This window comes from Harpegnathos saltator, unplaced genomic scaffold (genome assembly GCF_003227715.2).
Source record: "Harpegnathos saltator strain DR-91 unplaced genomic scaffold, Hsal_v8.6 scaffold156, whole genome shotgun sequence".
Classification (NCBI taxonomy): domain Eukaryota; kingdom Metazoa; phylum Arthropoda; class Insecta; order Hymenoptera; family Formicidae; genus Harpegnathos; species Harpegnathos saltator.
The window spans coordinates 436,961-457,862 of NW_020229935.1; the positions used below are offsets into that span (position 1 = coordinate 436,961).

The 20,902-nt window shown below is 44.2% G+C and overlaps 1 protein-coding gene across 4 annotated transcripts in view; it reads right to left on the minus strand.

Annotated features, from left to right (window-relative positions):
* The window catches only part of LOC105190364 (Matrix metalloproteinase 1), a 46,792-nt gene that overhangs the window by 5,758 nt on the left and 20,132 nt on the right, over positions 1 to 20,902 (minus strand). For 2 of the 4 annotated variants that reach the window (XM_025296678.1, XM_025296680.1), the window contains exons 2-9: positions 13,644 to 13,767; positions 10,842 to 10,949; positions 6,315 to 6,472; positions 4,425 to 4,727; positions 4,197 to 4,335; positions 3,969 to 4,105; positions 3,233 to 3,553; positions 2,253 to 2,334 (exon numbers count right to left, since the gene is read on the minus strand). In XM_025296678.1, coding sequence (XP_025152463.1) covers positions 2,253 to 2,334; positions 3,233 to 3,553; positions 3,969 to 4,105; positions 4,197 to 4,335; positions 4,425 to 4,727; positions 6,315 to 6,472; positions 10,842 to 10,949; positions 13,644 to 13,767 — 1,372 coding nt within the window. Of the gene's footprint in view, positions 1 to 2,141; positions 2,335 to 3,232; positions 3,554 to 3,968; positions 4,106 to 4,196; positions 4,336 to 4,424; positions 4,728 to 6,314; positions 6,473 to 10,841; positions 10,950 to 13,643; positions 13,768 to 20,902 lie in introns of all 4 variants that reach the window. The other 2 variants (XM_011153081.3, XM_025296679.1) reach the window with 1 other exon arrangement.

Genomic DNA, 20,902 nt, shown 5'->3' on the forward strand with positions numbered 1-20,902 from the left:
TTTACTGGATATTATTTCCAACTGTTTTCCTCTTACTTCAAAAGGATCCCCTCTTGTATCAATTAATTTTCCTCTTGTATGAAGAGGGATATGTTGATTTGAATGTCGGCTTCTCTTGTTCAGTCGTGCTCTACCTTCAGACACGAACGAAAAAATAACCATATGCTGATGGATCAGAATATTTGGAACGCTTTTTAAAAGAAGATATGTGTGTTGCTGTAACACATAACGAAGATAATTCACCCATATTTGGTCAAATACAGTTTATAATCTATCGCAAGAAGTTGAATAATATATTCTTTCTTTTAACTGTTTCATACAATTGGTTATGATGAACATCTTCGTAGCTATGAAGTCCATAACAAAACCGATTAGAAATTTATTTGTTATGATGATCTCATTTCATTCGTGCCTTACTTGTTGTAAAACTGAAGCCAGAAGCACATCTCCGATATATGTATATTACTTTTCGCTATACGTTACAATAATTTTCTCAAATCAATTAGTATAACCAGTAAGAATAAAGTATAGCAAGAATAAATAATAATCCTCTTAAAAAAAAATTAAATAATCTGTGTATAAGAGGAAATTTCTATTAAAATCAATAAGATTTGCATATATACATGTAACATATAATCCCTCTAATTTTAAGAATAATGTGTTTATAATTTTTTTCCTCTCTTATTTTTTTCTTTCCTTGTTTTCATTTTTTTACTTTCTTTCCCTACTTACATTGTATGAGAATCTTCTTACTCGTTATACTATCGTCTCAACTACTGTATACCAAAGGGGTCAGATCCGTATATTATTAATAAAAAAATAAACAAATAAATAAATAATATTTTCCTCTTGATCTTAGAGGAATCCTCTTGAGGCCATATATGAGAATAAAATCCTCAAAAATTTAGATGATTCCGCTTGTTCCGAAATTACTTTTTTTTGGGTGATGTACAAGAGAGAAGAGAGCAGAGAGAGTGAATCGGATCGAATCTCGAGTGGAAGGGAACCCTCGAGCCCACAGCGATGGTCGACGATCACGTGGTTAGAATAACAGCGACAAGTGACAATGTTATGCCGTTAGTAGATTAGTGTCTTACGTGCGCTGAGTGCTACTCTCGTTTTCATGAAACGCAAAACGGATTAGTGAAGTTACGTTTTTCCTTTCTCTTTTCCCTTCTTTTCTTTTTTTTTCCAAATCTGAGCACACTTCGTTAATGCGGTATGAGCGGTGCCGTCATTGTATCCCAGAATATGTCGTGTCTCTCTATAATATCGCATTCGGACCAATTGTGCAGGCATTACCTCGCGTTTCCATGAGCGCGTTTCCGCGAAGTTCGATTATTTCGTAACGTCCGTCCGTGACATGGAAAACTCGAATTATGACACAGCGCTCGAAATGTATGCCAGATTTTGTCATTGCGCGAGACACACGTGCGTTACATCACTTCCGATCTGAGCGATCTGTGACTCGATAAAGCGCACGAGATGCGCGCGGAAGAGCCGCGTTTTAACGGGGACTCTCCGTTCTCACGCGACATTACGGGCCACAGCCCGTTCTGATTCGGCTCGAGTTCGCAACGTCATCCCCGCATCCCCAGCGTCTCATATCGTCGACTTTGAGATTCCAGCGAAGCTTTTGACGAACCCTTCACGAGAGTATTGCGTGCACAAGTCTCTCCGCGATGCGCGATGGTAGTAGCCCAGTGTATCGTAATAGCCAGGTGTACGAGACACCAAAGTTTTGAATCTCGCAGTTCCTGCCTGCCTCTTCGTCGCGCAAGCCGATCACTCGCTCCTACGTGGATGATATTCAACGAAGGAGAACGAGCGGTTACTACCGGGTATCCACTGCCGCGCGATACGGGGTATTAATTTAAACGAAGCGCAATTCACGTCGCTTCGCGGAAGCCCATTCATCCGAATGTTCCCGGAATATTGTGTGCATTAAGCTCTGAATCAACGGCAATTAGCGCGACCGCGGTAATGATTACAGCAAGCCCGCCGGGGACCGAAGTTTTGCGGGGGGGGGGGACGGCACTGCGCGAATTCTCATCTCGCCGAGTGGACAATGCCGCGACAGACAGTGGATACGCCGCCGAGGTCTCTGCGAGGCTAGGCAGGATTCAGTCAAGATTTTGTACCTGCGTCTAGAATGATGTCGCCGACGCTGTCGTGACTACCGTAATCGCCGTAAGTGTCACCGTCGGCCATGTCCAGATTGCCGGCAAAATTCAACGGCCAAAGCTCATTACCTAGCGTCCCCCTGTTGGCGGACTTGCAGCCGAACCACCAGTACGCCGTCGACCGTGGGAAGGCGGGCTCAGCACTGTCCACCTGGTGGGTTGATGAGAGATCGTTGTTTTACATTCGCAATTCACTCACGTGCATGATGTTACTTTTTCACTTTTCACGGAAATATTCCACGACTCTATCTGGAAATATTTTTACACCTTGCAGTGCGCAGGAGTGTGCCTTATTTTACGGAAATATTCCACGACTCTATCTGGAAATATTTTTACACCTTGCAGTGCGCAAGAGTGTGCCTTATTTTACGGAAATATTCCACGACTCTATCTGGAAATATTTTTACACCTTGCAGTGCGCAAGAGTGTGCCTTATTTTACGGAAATATTCCACGACTCTATCTGGAAATATTTTTACACCTTGCAGTGCGCAAGAGTGTGCCTTATTTTACGGAAATATTCCACGACTCTATCTGGAAATATTTTTACACCTTGCAGTGCGCAAGAGTGTGCCTTATTTTACGGAAATATTCCACGACTCTATCTGGAAATATTTTTACACCTTGCAGTGCGCAAGAGTGTGCCTTATTTTACGGAAATATTCCACGACTCTATCTGGAAATATTTTTACACCTTGCAGTGCGCAAGAGTGTGCCTTATTTTACGGAAATATTCCACGACTCTATCTGGAAATATTTTTACACCTTGCAGTGCGCAAGAGTGTGCCTTATGAGAGAGAGAGAGAGAGAGAGAGAGAGAGAGAGACCACAAACTCCTCCCTTCCACATAAATACAAATGCAATGGAAACGTGCCGTAATTCGGGACACGACATGAAAGGGAGAATCAGGGAGAAAGCGCGCGTTATTATTACGCTGTCGCTCTTGCGACATTGCGTCGAGCTCGACGTAACTTTGTCGGTGTGAAAATGTAGCCATTGGCCAGGGAAAACAATGCGAACTGTAAGGAGAGGACTCCGCGGAGCACTTACGGAGAACGTCCTGTCGTTGAATCGATAATAGGCATTGTCCTGGAAGAAGTAGGTGTAGCCCTTGTAGGTGATCGCCGCGTTGATGTGGTCCGGTACGCCCTGCCAGTTCTTGATCAGCTTGGGGTAGTTGCTCCTCACCGGTGGCTTCGACGCCGGGTCGAAGCGCCAGAATTTCGTGCCCTTGTAAAAGTAGATCTTGCCGTTGCCGGTCCACACGGTGGCGGCGTCGATGTGATCGGGGATGCCGGTGAAGCCGTCGCTGATCTCCTTCGGGTAGTCGCCGTCCATGGTCGTGTTGATGTACCTCCAGTACTGCGTGCCCTGTTTCACAAAGTTTGCACTTTAGTCCACGCTTCAAGTTCGCACGCGGCTATTCCGGATCAATCCCCGCATCGAAGCCCGTCCATAACGCTGAAACTACCGGGCGATCAACAATAACCGGTTTGCCACTTCTTCGAACAATTACTACGAATTTAGCTGACGATGCGCTTCGTGCCTTTAATGGGCGTCGAGTAAGATCGCAGGAAACAAATCAACGCTTCCGCCCTTGCGTAACGTATTCTTTCTCAAAACCTGTCATCTCGACCTCCCCGGTAGAAGCAGGTCGGTAATTCCACTGTGGAACATCCTCGACTGGTCGATTAGACCTCAATCCGAGCTCGAAAGTCTTTGTCTGAACAGAGCTTGAACTCAAACTGAGGTCCGATCGACGTTAGTAGAAGTGTCCGTTAGTCACCTTGAAGAAGTAAGTTTTGCCGTTTCTGTACGTGAACGCGGCGTCTATGTTCGACGGGAGCTCCTTCCACGTGCTGCTGATGAATCTAGGGTAGCCACTGGCGACACCGTTGTCCGTGAGCTTCCAGTAGTATTTACCTGGAAATTCCGTGGTCTCAGTACCTAGTACTAGTTGCCGCCAGAGCAGTCTTGTCGGGACCAAAAGCTGCGGAAAAGTTGCGGCTCATACCTTTGAACACGAATGTCTCGCCATCCTTGGAGTTGAACATCGCGTCGATCTTCGGGTCTTTGCACAATTCAGGATCTTCCTCGGCGGGCGGCGACGGCCGCCCATGCCCTCCGTGGTTGGTCTTCTTGCCGTACAAGGCCTGGAATGATCCTCGTGTTTTATTCTTTCACCGAAATCGCCCTTCGAGACGTGTCACGTCCATGTTCGAGTTGGTCGTCGTCTACATACCTGGATAGCGTCGACATCGTCGCGATCCAGAGTGAAGTGAGGGTCGTAGCCGCGGTAGAAGGGTGCCATCAGGGCGCTCTTGATGTCGCTGTGGCTCAAGCCGAGCGAATGTCCGAATTCGTGAGCGGCAACCTGGAAGAGGTTGGTGCCGCGGTAGCTTCTGATGGTCCATCGTTCGGAGTCATCAAAGTGAGCGTCGCCGCCGTACACGGGGAAGTAGGCGTGCGCCAAAGTGCCACCTGGTCCGTCGAAAGGATCACCGTCGCCGTGCTCGCCCACCTCGAATCTGATCTCGATGTGTACCTGAAGCAACCCCTTCAATCTTAGTTTCGTCGTTTCACCGCATTGCTCTTCGTGTTGTCGACGCGATGAAATGTCCAGCTGCGGCTCATTCTGCCTGTTCTGTCGGTATTCTCGCACGTGGACTTTATCAAATATTACATATATAAGATGTTAATTTGATCGGTTTTACCTAATACTGAATAACAATGTATAAATAATTAATAAATCTCCATTGTCTTCGCACCTCTTTCGCGCGGGAATTTTATCAAATATCAAATGTATAAAATATTCATTCGATCGCTTTTCCGTGCAATATTCCGGTATACAGGGATTAAAAATAAATAAATAAATAAATAAATAAATAAATAAATAAATGATGACGAATAAATAGCTAAGAAATGTGTCCACACACTGCTCGCGGCATTCACGCGCGGATTTCATCGAGTATTGAATATGCAAAATATTAATTTGACAGTTTTTATGAAATGTTAAGAGGGTGCACAGAGATTAATTGAGAGTAAATAAATGAACCAATAATAAACAAAGCGCACAAAAATGCCAAAAACTGGCAGAATGCCGGAAGTTTCATTAAGCGACTTAATCGCGATATAGCAAAAATATAATATAACAAATATAAAATATATAACACGAAAATATATATATATATATATATATGAGACATAAGATATTTTATATATATAGGGTGTCCGGGATCTTTCGAAAACAAAAAATTGTGAAGATTAATCAGATCAAACTAAGAAGAAAAGTCATCTATCATTTTGCGAAAATCGCAATAGTTATTAAGTTATTAATGATTGAAAATGACCACATCTGGGAGCTTTTTTAATTGGTAATTTGAAAACTTGCGCAAAATTTATTTGCAAAATGTTAAAGGACCTTTTTGTTCAGAATGATCTAACCTACAATTATATGACGCCTACACTGAGAGAAAAGTATATGATATTTGAAACTATAATGATGTAGTAACTGAATTATAATCCGAAATATCATATTTATAGTAAGTATTGCCGTAATATCGGTAATAATTACGATATAGGCATAGTATAACCAACCATATAATATTTTTACTAAGAATTATAGTAAGTTAAACTAAAATTATTACATATTATTATGGATACAAATATAAAATGGTAGGTAAAGTAACTCTTTTATATAGTCAATGTTACCAGAATATTTGCTAATGATGACAGATGTAACTATACGAATATAAAATCTCACTATATTTGTGAATGAGAAATTACCATATATGTGGTAAAAGTAACTAATCAATTATTTAAGACAATCATTGACTATATATTTGTGTTTATTCTATTATATTTTGCAGGTTCGACGAACTATAAAAATATGCTTGACGCCAAAATGAACTATAAAATATAGTGAGATTATAGTTAATTCAACTATATTTTTCTATCAGTGTATTAATTCTCACAATTTTTCGTTCGCAAAAAATCCTGGAGAGAGCCCTGTGTAAAAGATAATTAATTTATATAATTTTAATTAATATATTAATTAATTTAAGTAACAATTTTATATACACAAAACACAAGAACACAACATATATGTGGCGCAAAATGCAAGCGATCTTACGTTATTGTGGAGTCCCTTCTTCTGGGTGAACGTGAGATCGGTATATTCCGACCAGACATTGAACGCGGTCCTGATCTCCTTGTCCACCGCGTCGTTATTGAGGCCGGACGGATACTTGGTGATTTGGTAGGTCAGGTTCTTCGTGCGCCACCTCGAGCCTACGAGGGAGACGTGATTATCGCGACGAAACGAAGCCCGCTCGCTTGGGAAGGACGCGCGCGCGCTTTGTGAAAGGGAAAAAAAGAAAAATCCCAACGAAACGTATCGCGACGTTATTATCGCGCGGCGCGCTTCTCCGGTTATTAGCGCATGCACATCCGTTACGACGCGCGGCGCAGCGACGACGTGCCGCGATCGTAAAAAGGTGATGCTACGCGCGATACGTCGCGCGGGATCCGCATCGTCATTGTGTCGCGTCGCATCGCCTTTTGTTTGTTATCCGCGTAAGAATAAAAATCGCGGGGCTCGCGTGCTACGCGCGCTCGCGACCGCAGAGCCGCGATTTATGCAACAGTTGCGCGCGTACGCGACAATTATGACGATGTCCCTCTCGCGCGCCCCCCTCTCTTTCATTACGCAACGATTCGCTCGTTTGAGCGTCGCCGCGCGAGATCGAGGGGAATTAAAACAGAATAGAAGAAAAAAAAGGGAGTAAAACTTTAGAATAGGGCCTTTCCCGAATTTTGATATTTATTTGCTACTCTCATGGTAAAAATCTTTGCTGTGACTCCGACAGTGATATCGATCGTGGGAGCCTGAAAAAAATGTTACCCACTTATTTTTTGAACAATTTTTTGGTAAATATTCAGAAGTACTATTATGCCAAAAACTACGTTTTCTTGTTCAGTAATTTACAAAATAGTTTGCAAAACTATTGTGTAAAAAAAAACATGTATACAAAATTTTACATATATATTATTAAGGGAGGGGGGAGGGGGGCTAAGATCTTTATAGGAAAAAAACATGAAAATTTTATTCCATATATTTCAAATTTTAAATATCGATTTTATTTACTGATTAAATACCGTTCACAGTTGTTGCTCGAATCTTTCGCCTTACTAAACAGATGAGTCTACGATATACTAGAAATGGATAATGAAAAGATTAGCGAGACCCCAAGGTAGGACGTATCATAAATTACAAGCAAAATAAAGCAGAGCATTATTCACAATCATGCTCTGCTTTAATCAGAAGCACAAATTTCTATTATAAAGTCTAAATTACAGCGGAGAATAGTTTATGTCTTTGGTTTATTAAAGTTCATTGAGTGTCTTATACTTTTACTCAGTAGTTTAAATTTGGTGCATTTTTCCTTCCTTCAGAGTTTTGCAAGATCCGAAAAAAAGAAAACTTGAAAAAAGTAGGTCGGTAACATTCGTCTTTCGGGCTTCCCCCATCGATTATCATTGTCGTAGTCGCAACAAAGATTTTTTTTATCCAGCAAGTAGCAGAAATACATCAAAATTCGGAAAAGGCCCTATTCTAAAGTTTCACCGAAAAGGGAAAAAGGAAGAGAGGCGACAACGACGGTCTCGCGCGAGGGGTTGGGCGTGAAGTCTTTCAAGCGGCGGCCATGCCATCGGATACACGCATGGCCGAACTTAGCACCGAGGGTTCACTGAAACGTGAAGCGCTCGCTCTCGCGAGGTTCAAAGTCACGGTTAGCCCGCGAGAGGCGAGAGACGAGAGGGGCGCGATGGGGCTTGGTGATTCCGCTGCCGCGATGCGGCCGCGTCATGCGCGCAGGAATGTCCTCTCGAGTAATCCTGCGGGACGCGACGTGACCAAAGCGATCGGAACGCGCCGGAGTCAGCGGCGCATCGCGATTTATTATCCGGCGAATTCCGCGCGACGGATGATTCGCGCGAGTGTTCGATCATGCGGCGAGTAATCTCGCGGAGAAACGCGCGTCAGCGATAGCGGGGAGTCGCGCGATTTGCCAAGTCGTCGGCAAGTTCGGTTCACCGGCTGATTGCCTTACGCGATGGCCTTCGAGCGCCGGAACTCTGCGACGGCTTGGATGCGACTCGAATTTGTTCGATCGGGTCTAACGAAGGCAGGAGCGACGCGGGATGCGATCGCGCGGGCGGTAATTGGAGATGCGCGATTTGCGAAATTGCGCGGCGCGAGATACGATCTTCCTCGAGGATCGCGATGATTATGATACGTCGCGTCGCAATCTTATAATCGTAAACGCGGCTTCACATCGCTAACGACTTTTAATCGCAATCGTAATTTTACATCACACGCTTCTCGCGCTCGCAAGCGCGATCTCCGCGGCGTGCGATTTTGAACCGCGCGTGTCGCAATAGGTAGTTGAGCGGAGGACTACACGAAGGTAAAAATGTATAAGGACAAATATAAATATGAAAATGTAAGAAAGGTAAAATGCAAAATGTAGGTATGAAATGCAAAGTAAAGGTATAGGTAAGGGTGAAAGTTGAGGTGATGCTAAGGTAAGAGGAAAAAGAAACGATGGTCTAAGAAGCAAATAATCCAAGGGGCACATTTTAGAAGTAAAGATAAATCGAATTATAAAATATATTTAGGAACAGAATATAGAAGAAAGGTATAGGTGATGATACAAGCAAAAGTGAAAGCGAAGTAAAATAAGAAGAGTACCGAGAAGCAAACTTTGGACACAAAGATAGATGGAATCATAAAATATATTTAAGAAAAAAATATAATAATAGAGGTAAAAATAAAAACAAAGCACAGGTAAATGTTTCTAGGAAGTTTAGAAATGAAGGTAGATGGAATTATAAAATATGTTTAAAGAAGAAATAGAGACAAATGTAAAGTGAAACTAAGGCGTAGGTAAAGATAAGATAAGAGCTCCACGGAGATCCAAGAAACGGATTTTGGAAGTAAAGGTAAATAGAGTCGTAAAATATATTAGGAAATAAATATAAAATATTTTAGAAGAGAAATAGAAAAGGAGAAGTAAAAGCGAAGCACAGGTAAAGGTAAAGATAGATAAGAGGAACGGAGATGTAAGAAGCGAATTTTAGAAATGAAGATAGATGGAATTATAAAATATGTTTAAAGAAGAAATAGAGAAAAAATGTAAAGTGGAACTAAGGCGATGGAGTCTCGTAAAATATATTCGGGAATAAATACAAGATATTTTAGAAGAGAAATAGAGGAAAAAGGATTTAAAAGTAAAAGTAAAAATGAAGCGCCGGGTAAAGATAACAGAGATGCCAGAAGCGAATTTTAGAGATAAAGGTGAACGAAATCGTAAAATATCCCGTTTAGAAATGAAACAGCGGGAAAAAGATGAACTAAAACCGCTGTGACACAGGTATAAGCTTACGAAGGAGTCGTAAAATCAAATTCGCTTCTTGAATTCGCTTCGTTCCTCTTGCGTTACCCTTCACCTGCGCTTCATTTTTACCTTTATATCTTTTTTCCTCTCTCTCTCTCTCTCTCTCTCTCTCTCTCTCTCACTCTATTTCTTTCCCAAAACATTTTATATTTATTTCCCAGTATATTTCACGAATTCACGAGGCACGGATGGGGATGTGAGTCGAGATGATCCGGCAGAGCAAGTCTCTCTCAGAAAGTCAGAATTGCAACGAAATTGTAATCATAATAATCATGTTCTAACTGGTACTAGAGGGAAATCTGAGAGCAGTCACCGCGATTTGTAAGGTCAAAAAATTTGACGCGCCACCTGAGAAAATTGATGTGAAGTAAGTCATTTGCGTGGTAAAAAAAGGGGGAAAATTGAACTAACTAAAATTCTTTAACAATCTACTTTTCGACGCCGTCGCCTAAAAAATGTCCCGGAAATCGTGATTTTGCGTCTGGCAAGCCTACCTCGGCCGAAGGAGGCCGTAGAGGCCGAGGACAATCGCGCGTCGCATCGCTCGCGGAACGCATCGCGTATCTCCGCCGCCTCGCCGCGGCGCGTCGATAGCCGTTCGATAGCGAAGTGAGCGCGAAATGCAACAGTTAACTCGAGCATAAATTCATACGGCCGATTAGGAATGCATTTGGAGCGTCGGACGGCTATCGCGATACAGATCCGCGTGACCCGTTTAGGGTGACTGACTTTATATCGCTGCGGCGGCGGCGGCAGGAAGTCGCCGCTACGGCCGCGCGATGCACGGCGACGCGAGCCAGGAACATCGTAAAATAGGAGAGACAATGCCAATTGTCGGCGCGCTTCACGTACGCGCGCGATTAATATATTCAAACTGCCTGCCCCCCGCTCCCCGGCTCTCCCGTCAACAATCGCCCCTCCCCCCCCCCTCCGCCGCGGCTGGCTCATTGTGCCCCCGCGTGCCACTTGCGCGACTTTCAGTCCCGCCAATATCTCGCCGAGTGCGATTAGATAATCGCACGCTCGATCAAACGCGAAGTTATGTCATATCCCGCGGTCACGTCGTCGTCCGCGGCCACAATTCGCGGACTTTTCTCCATTGGATTTGCCAACCGGCCGATTATCCGCGCTCCGACACGAATCGCGAGGTCCGAGGCGGACGGGGCGCGACTCGCGACGCGTCGCTCTTTTTCGCTTACCTTGAAGAGCGTATCTCTTCGATCTGCCATCGGCCGCCGGGCCGACTTTGTCTTTGACTCCGCACCTCGGCGTGGCCATCAGCCGGGCGGTCTCCTCGTTCAGCTCGCCTGCAACAAGAGACACATACACACACACATGTAGACACAATACACGATAATCTCCGCAAATTGCCACCCCCCTCCCCTTCTCCGTGTCCTCGTGTTCCCAGAAAGTCTGTTCTCGAAACATAATCGGCGGCGCCGGAAGCGCTCGCCGGAAGCGGCGCGACGACCGAAAATTAATTTTTCATTCGCTCCGGGCTCCGTTACTCTTCGCCCGCGATCATTCCGCGGTAATCGCGTGATGCACGTAATTAAGCGGCGTAATTAAGGGTTCCTCCTCGAGCGCTATATCGATTCCCCGCGTGCCACCTGTCGATGTGTATGTGTGTGTGTGCGTAATGGCAGGCACATCCGCGCGCTCACGCGTGTGTGCCGCGTGTGCATCAGCAGCCCGTGCACGTATTAATTCCTCATGCATGCATGCATAGTATGCATAATACGCGGGAGTGCTCGTGCGATATGTGCATGCATACGCTCTTGCGACTCCGCCGGTCACGCGACTCCTCGCGGCGCTCGCGGATTCCGGAGTCGGCAGCTCGCCATGGCGGAGATGACTTTTTCATCTGGCCGACGAAGAAAGCCGCGAAGCTGTCTTTCGCCGCGCCGTTTTTTTCGCACCCCAGCGGCCTCTCGCAAAAAAAGCACGTTTGTCCCTCCCCCCTTTTTCCTGCCTCCCGCGCCGTTCTGGGGAGATTTCAAAGCGTCGAGCGTGTTCCTTTGAAAACTCCGTTCCCCGTCGCTGAAGAGGCTTGCATTTCCCAGTTGAGTTTTTCAGGGAACGAGACGAGAATCGACACCGATAGGAATGCCAATGGAAAATGATTCTTTATTGGAAGAATTCTACGGTTCGTAGAAAAATTGAGTAGGAGAGAATCGATTTAGAAGGTAAGATCGGTCCTTTGAAGATCAAACGGAGGTCCCCGAGCGAAAAATTGTTAGGTCCATCCTCATGAAGCATAAGGCTGAAAGTTCTGAAAAGGGATGGCCTCATTGTTATCACGTCAGACCCCGAGGCGGATATTTTAGGGATGTCTTAGATTTTAGGAAATAACGCTTTGATAAAGGAAACTGATGAGGGTTTAGAAGGATTTTTTAGATTTTAGAAGGATGCCTTAGATTGAGTAAATATGGCTTTGATAGGAAAAATTGAGAAGGGCCTTAGAAGGATCTTTTAAGGATGCTTTAGGTATACAAAATTAAGTTTTGTTATAGAAAATTAATAAGATTTGAAACGTGTAATAAAATTGTCATAGTTTAGTACAAATTTTATTAGTTTTATTAGCTGCCATATTCAGTAGTTTCTTCCAAGGATTTTTCTAATATCGCCTTCGTTTTGAAACGCAGCAAATTTTAATAAAAACAGTAGCAGGATTTTTATCTGTAAAGGATGCTATATTTTTAAAATAATAAATTCTTGTATACTAACAAGGTTATAAAGAAACAAAGAAATTACAGTCTAAATTTCTTGAAATAAAAGGAACGAATATTTTTACTCAAGTAATAATAAAAATATTGCCTTATAATATCCTCCCTAATATTGCCTTATAAGGACCCGTTAAATTTATTGTTACACATCTCGTAGGGCTCTTGTCTTTCTATCCCTACTAGGGCTCGATTAATGTTAGGGAAAAATAATCAGGCCCTCATCAGAGCCTTATTAATTTTTCTGCTCGGGTCGCTCATTGTTATTTCAAGGAAGACGAATATATAGAGTTGGAGCGAGAGAGAGAGAGAGATAGAGAGAGCTGGTGCGAGATAATGCAGCGACAATTCAGCCACGGGAAACAAAGTTCGCGCAAGGAGACGCTCTTCCGGTGCGTCTCTTCTTGTTTTCAAATGTCGTCATTGGCGCGCGCGCGCGTGCAGATCACGGTCGATAAACACGCTTCTCATCTCGAATAATACCGCCACCGATGGCCTACAATTTTACAGTTAGATCACTCTTCCGTTCACCTTCGCTTTTTATTGGGCTCCATCGCTCGTTCCCGTCCTGCCGCCGTCGGGCTTCCACGCGCGTTTACCGTTTACGATCGGCGCGGCGCGAGTCACATTCCTCTCCCCGTCTGCCTCGCAGAATATCCTTCTCGACACGCTTGTCACTTCCGACACGTAACGCCTGGCGAGACGCCTGGCGTTTCTCAACGAGAGATCGGCGAACTTCGGCCGGGCGAAATTTACTAATCCCGCCGCTTGCGACAACAAGCAACGCACGCCGGAGAAATTCGCGTTACACGGCCGCCATTGTCGCGCCGCGGCTTTATCTTATTTTCTTGCGCGGGATTTATTTTTCTCAGGCCGCGCCGCGCCGTGTCGTAACGAGGATATTTATTTTCTCCAACAATCCCCCTTCCCGCCCCCCCCCCTCGTTCGCAACGGACACGTAATGACTCACTCGAGCGCCGGTTCGAGTTCGGTCGCGCGTTTCATCGAATTCTGAATCATCGTTCGCCGTTGTCATTAAACGGCCCGCTCGGAGAACCGCGCTCGCCGTGTTATCATCGCGCCGCGTTATCATCTCCGGAGAATTTCACGTGCCGCCATTTCTCCCCCGAATCGTCAGCGCACGTGACACCGAGTAAACGCATCCTCCGCGATTCTCGCGAGTGACTCACCAATGACGGTCGCATGCGTCGCTGATGGACAACAAAAGCTCCAACGCGGCTCGAGAGCTCGGAGCTGGGCTTGCAAACAAACACGTACCTGTTATGTTGAGCCCGGCGAACGCCTGGAACTCCTCAATCGCCGCGGTCAGCTTGTCCGAGCTGAGGAAGGCCCCGTTCTCCGGGTTGCTCGGCTGCAGGTAGCCGTACTGCGACAGGTAGTTCTGCAACATCAAGGAGGACGATGGTCATCAGCGTCGCGTCATATGTAATAATGCAAATATTGGACGCTTCGCTCGAGGGATTTCTCGCGAAAAGACACACGTTTGTTTCAGAGGGAGAGACTAAACTGCGCTTTATTCAACATATTTTCCGTCGCTAGCTGCAACCTTCCCCCACTTTTCCGCCGATGAGTGAGTTCCGCGACGAAAAAAACGTTCGTCCTTCGGAGCGATCCATTCGTCGAGCCGCTTTTTTGTTTCTTCTTGTGTTTGGAAGCGCGCTGGTCGCGACAAGGCCGTGCCGCATCGGCCGGAGTAAATGATAATCCGAAGAAGCACGGCGAATGGTAAGACTTCCCATTGAGGCGCCGATGACGTATCTTTAACTGCATTCGCAACGTGTGGTCGAGCATCGTCGCGCAACGAAATCGCTTTGCGTCTTCTTCGAATTATTATCGGACGTCTCTGCTTCAAAGCAGATTCAAATCGGTTAATTGTCGCTGATAATGCTGATAAGCAGTGACTGATTCGGTTTTAGCAACTCATAATATGGCGCCTTTCTTATATCCCACCAATCGCACAACCTAACCTTACTTCCGCGGACTGGAGTTGCTTTCTGAGGTCGATGTCGATGGTTGACTTGGACCTACCCGCGATCTTTCACGCTCAGGATTATCATTGGGGGTCCATTTTTCCTCGCCAGTTACAAAAACTGCTTCTTTCTGCGATGAGAGAACAATGAGGTGCAAATTGGACCTCGAATAGTCAATTCGGACGATTCACAATTCAATTGGATCTTTCCCATTGCATGTAAACGATCAGAAACGGTTGATTTGTTGACCAGTATGTAACGCTTCAGCTAATTCTTGAGACGTTTGAGCTGTTTGAGTTTTCACCCCACAATGCCTGCAACTCGGCACCTTTGAACTTTTTCGCTCGACTCGAACGTTCTTTGTCTTCCAAATCAAAATCACCACTTTGAAACCTCGAAACCAGTAGAACCGATGGAGAGCAGACTCGAAATAAATTTCTCAATGGAATCGGTGAGTTTCGGCAAGCGGTAAATAAGTAACGAGAAAATGCTCTCTGTCACGTGCCATTTTCAATCGCATTAAAAAGTGTGGTTATGTTCACGAATACGCATGACACGCGTCGAATTATTTGTAAAACTATCCAAATTCTGAAGTGGCGTATCATCTTTCAAAATATCTCTAGTCTAGATTTTATTGACACAGTGAGCCCTTAAGTAAACCCTTAACCGGAACACCCAAGGATCTGCTCCGAAATCGGTTTCGGAAAATTTTCTTAATCTTAATCACAAGATTGGTAGGCCTTAAGCTAACTTGGATACGTTCGTACGTAACACTGCGAAATGAATAGCTGAAAGCAAGTTTGTAAACAGAAGTAGCACATGGCTGTGAGGTGATCAGCTGATCAGTTACGGAACGTATCTAAGCCAGTTTAACCCTTTAACGCCTACTGGTAACTATAGTTACCAGAAATGCATTTAAGAATTCATAACTTAGTCAAAAAAGAAGATATTTTCATTTTCTTTGCACCACTGTAAAGGTGGTATATATAGATTGTATGTAGATTCGGTTTAGTCTGTTTTTAGCTCAGTTTTAACGATAACATGTTTCGTCAAATTCCAAGTAGACATAGTTAGCATTGTTACTGACATCTAGAAGTGCACTGTAAATGAATAGATTGGTATCTGTTATAATTTTATACATTTGGAAGCTTTCTCAGATGCGAAATGTGAAATTAAAAGAATACAGAAATTCAAAATGGCGAATCCAATATGGTGGACACGAAAATCAAGAAATCAAGCTATTTTCGTGAGACCTGTGACTGTGTGACCTACAGTTTTTCATGCGGCGAAAAAGTGAAGGGACGATTGACTATCTAAATGGTGATCTATAAGATATTCTCCCGAAACAGCAAGCTCGACGCTCTGAATGATAAACTTCACTCACAAATATAGTAAAGTTTCAGCTGAAAAATGTCAAGCTGACTATCAGAGTTATGTCGTACAGATTACCCTTCATTTTTCTCCGTACAGGTTGCTTATTTCGTACATGCTTTCAGGACCCAAGTCATATTTACCAATAGACGAAGAACGAACGATAAAAGAACCAGTATAAAATTCTGATATTTTTTTTTGGTTATCATTACTCATAGCCTCAGTTCAAAGAAACTCAAATTTTTAAGGGCGTCAAAGGCTTAAGGCCTGCCAATCTTGCAACCGAAGCGAAGTTCCCGCCAGCGATTCCGCAGCGGGCCTTTAGTATTTCGGGGCGTAACCACCGTTCTCGCCCGCGACACTCGCCAAGTCGACGCGAGTTAGCGTATCGCGGAATCACGGCCGAAGCGAAATCACACGCTCGCAGGTACGGCCTTTGGAGTTCTGTGTCATAACGCGACCTTGGCGGCTTCGACGACAGTGTTCCGAACCTTTCTTATCCGCGTGTCAATTTACCGAGGCCCTCGGTCCTTCCCGCCGCGATTGCACGGCTCGCGCGGGCATTCTCGCGCGCCGACTCAGCATAGCAAGCTGCGTCAACATCTCTCTCCTTCGACCCCGAAGTCGACGGGACGGGACGCGACGCGCGCGTGTCGCGTCTCGAGAGGGAGAGAGAGAGAGAGAAAAGCGTACGTGATTTTTCCGCCGCGAATACGGCCGGCCGGCGTTGCGCAAGACGTGCTCTTCTGCCGCGGAGAGGAACGTGTCGCAAGAGCGATATGTGCGGCAGGAGATCGTCATTAGAGCCAATTCGGACGGCATTACGCGCAAAGTACAGATTACCTCTTTAAGTATGACTCATTCCTTATATCGAGCACGAAAAGCTCCCGCTCTCGCTCTCGTTCTACATTCCTCCATCAAACTCGGTCGCTCGGCCGGTCTCAGCAATCGGCGGTATTCCCAGTCTCCGCTCTTCTACGATGACATCGCGTTCGCGATGGGTAGGCACGGCCGGTCGATTCGCAATCTCGCGTGCGAGTCCTGGTGGGTGCGGTGAGCCTTTAGCCTTTCGTTCTCTCTGAGCTCTCAAAGCTCCGCGACTTGAATATCTGCGATATTCAGCTAAAAGCGACCTCGAGTCTCGTCGTCATCCTTGAGCTTCTTTAACCCCTTGGCTTGGTTGATGAAGGAAATATCCGCGGGGAGGAGAATATATATACGCTATGTCATGATTCCTTATTTTTCGTCACCTGTGTTGGTAATTTCATTATTTCTCTTCATCAACAGCTGAGGGGTAAATCCTTCTTCTTGAGTCCAGCTTGGGACACGTTCCTTGCCAGGAATGACAGCAAGCTCGGAGCAAGCTAAAGGCTAAAGGCTCACCGCACCTGTTATAGACCAGGTTGAAATCCGCCCCCCCCCCCTATCGACCATCGTTCGTGCGAGCGATGATCGCGCGCGAGCACGTCGAAAGTTGTTGTCGCGAAAGTGGAAGGGCTTCAAGATCGCTATCGCGAAGACGGCGGAAAAGAGTGCACTCGCGAACGAGCGAGCGAGCGAGCGAGCGAGCGGGCGGGCGGCATTGAATTTTAATGAGAGAGCAGTCGGGACGTTATCGAAAGCCGGAGCCCGTCTACAGAAACGGTGTCGGAAGTGTAACGAAATTGCTCCGACAAGATCGCCATTGAGCACCGCGGCCGCGCCGTCGAGCTCGACGCGAGTCACGCGAGAATTCGTCCAGACAGTCGCGCGTTGGTGGACCGCACCAGAGATTGGGCGTCCAGTGATGACGGTCCGAGGGGACTGACCTGGCCGGCCGCGGGTTTACTGTTGCTTAAGGGGGGAAGCAGCACGCGGAGCAGGCCGTTTTTACGAGGCTATTTTTACGAATTTTTTCAACAGAAACGGTAGGATCAATATGGACTTGAAATTTTCACAGTATATTCAATCATAAAATAAATTTGTTACTAACTATATGGAAAGTATAGGTAAAATTTTAAGCGCGTTTATCTGGGAATATCATTCTCTTGAAGGGTCGACACGATTGCGCAGAAACTACACTGAGAAAAAATTGTATCAAAATTAAACAAATATTTGTTCGAATACGACGACTGTGACTGTACTTAAATTAAGCAATTATTTTCTAAAATTCAAGAAAAAGTTTACATTCAGAGAACCTCTGTATTTCATTTTAGAAATTAGTCGCTTAATTTAAGTAAATTCACAGTCGTATTCGAACAAATATCTGTTTAATTTTAATACAATTTTTTCTCAGTATATACCAAACTGAATAACTTGAAATTTTTACACAATATAGAGTAGACGTGTAGTTTTCAAAACCGTACCTCGAACACAGTTATATTTTATTTTATTCATTTTGTTAAACGATGATAAGCTGAAAAAAGTTTCATTTTCGATACTTTTTTTTGTAGTCATTATTTTTCCAAACTTGGCTTCACTGCCTTTATTTTGGTACGGGTTATAATGGCAACCGTATATTTTAAAAATCTTTCTCATTTTTTGGTTTTAGAGTAGTGAAAGGCCTGGAATTATGTCGACAGCAAATATAGAGCTCGCAAACGGACGATTGCATTTTTATCTATAATTACAAATTGAATCGGTTCTCGTGACTAAATAACATTTATTTTATACTTTGAATATTAATGAATACACTGTGAAAATTTCAAGTCCATTGATCTTACCGTTTCTGTTAAAAAAAATTCATAAAAATCAGAAAAATCTCCTCCGAAGCTTTCTTCTGGTCGAATATTCTAGAAAGTTCAAAATATTCCCCTTTTCTTCTTTTGGTAAAAATAGTACACGAAATAAAGAAAACATTTTTAAATATTATGTGAGGCTAGTAAGTCGGTCGCGTTCACGCATGCGCAGTCCGTTTTGTACCTGTCATGTATATATTGTGTCCTGACATGACACAATTTATTTTTATTTATTTATATTTATAGATAAAATTATTTGTCATTTATAGATAAAATTATGTAGATGATAATACAGAAAGAAAGAAAGAGAGAGAGAGAGAGAGAGAGAGAGAGATAGATGTGGCACCAATTTGTCGCCTTTATCGAGATAACGTAAATATAGCACTTTATCTCCGTTTTAAATTGAAACAAGTGTTATCTTTTTCGAGATTATCCAAAATAACCTCCACAGATGATTTTGGTGCGAAAATGAAAATATTTGTTTTCACATCGTAGACGTTTGTTAGACAAAGTATCGAGAGAGGAATTTGCATATCTCCTGTTCTCATCTAACTGAGTTCTAAATCATTTAGGCACAACATACTGCGCGCGCGCATTGTTGCGAAAAGAAGTGATCGATTTAAGCTACATTCTGCTTCAATGGCAGGTCGTCGGTCTTCCATCAAAGTATTCTTCAACGCTTTCGCTTTGAGACACGTCACGGCCTTAACTTCAATTCTAAATCTTAATTCTTGTTAAAACAAATAAATTAGAAGGAAAACGTTCAAAAAGGAAGGTCCTGTCAGCCGCCGTTTATATAGATAGCGTAAATCCGACTTCACTCGCGCTGCACCTCTGCGCCTCCAAGTTAAGTTGGATTTCCGACATAAATTCATCTACATGGTGACAAGCAGGACGTCGTCAAGCATCCGTGAAAACATTATTCTGCATTAAAGCGTTGCATTTACGATACCCGTCGTCGTCATGTCTCAGGCGTATTTCTAGGCCGCGAGAAGGAATTAAAAAAAAATAAAAAATACTTGCTCGGTGGGCGCTGCTAATACGTTGCTACTTACATCGATAAACCGCAATAATTTTGCATCGAGAAGAAACCTTTTCAAATGAGAAATACATCCTCCAGAAAAAGAAAAAAAAAGAAAAAAAATATTACGCCAAGGAGAAACGGATTTTCCGGATGAAGAAAATGTCTTCGAGAGAAATCAACCGCTATTTTAGATATTATATTAAATAGATAGGTATTTAGATATTACATATCAGATAGATACTTTTTACTCTCCGGATACTTTCCTCTCGATGTAAAGAAATCCGACGGGCAGCGCTTATTCGACTTTGTTCGCGCGATCGAACATACCGGCGCACAGTGGGAACAAATAGAAATTTACTGTTCAAAAATCGCTAGAGACCGCAATTTTATAGCAATCGGGACGCGTTTTTTCTTCTTTAATTAAACGTTAATCAATGTAGAAAAAAACTGTCGAGCCCGATTTTTGAAAACATTCTTTTAAATTTTGCGATTTATTAAAAAGAATTTGTAAGAAATTATCAAGTTTTGCGAGTCTTTGTCACAAATGGAAAAACTTTCCATCTTTTCGCTGCGCAGTACAGTGTACTAAGGTTTTCAACATCGTTGATTACGAATGTGATATAAAAATCAGAATTTGGCAGTTAACAATTGCTAATCTCCTGTCAACGTAAACAGAATCATTGCGTTAACACAGTATAGGTACACGTTGCGATAGAGTACACAAAGCCGTTCAACATAAATGTGAAGTCTGAAGTAAAAATAACAGATTCAGCGGGCGGAAAGTTGCAAAATAATTTGTTTGCAACAAAATTGCTTAAACAATGTATTTAGGAAATGATCGTTTTGAAAACCTGATGCTCGATGATGATGATTTGAAAACATCAGATCAAAGCCACATAGTTGCTTCTCGTGAGAACAATTCCCTTCGCCGCCAAGCTCGGACTTTGCATCGGCCGTTGTGCGAAACGGATCAGCGACGAAATGCGCCGGCGAGGTTGCGCCGTGAGTCACGTCGCTCTGCGGGAGGGAGCATAAAGGGTACATTCATCCGGATATTTTCGCGCTGTTAATCCGAAGCATCCCTGTCGCCCTTGGCTCCGCGCGAGAGCTCAGCCTTGGCTCGCTGATTCACTTCGTCGAGCCGCTCGGGAATCGATCACTTATCGCGCGCTCTTATCACCAGGATCGCTCCCCATTCTCCCCGCGCGTCGGCCGCGTCGGCGGAAACTCGTCGACGCGCGTGTTCATCGGCTCTCATATCTCGCCGATAAGAACTCACTTTCCTCAGACGAACTTCGTCACGGCGAAACGAATGCGCGCGACTTCCCGCGACCGCGGTTCCTTCCGGCTTCTTTTACGCCTGATGACGCGTGATTCAATGCTTCGGGCACTTCCTCGCGATTCAGCAATTTCGCAATCCGCTCCGGCCAAGTC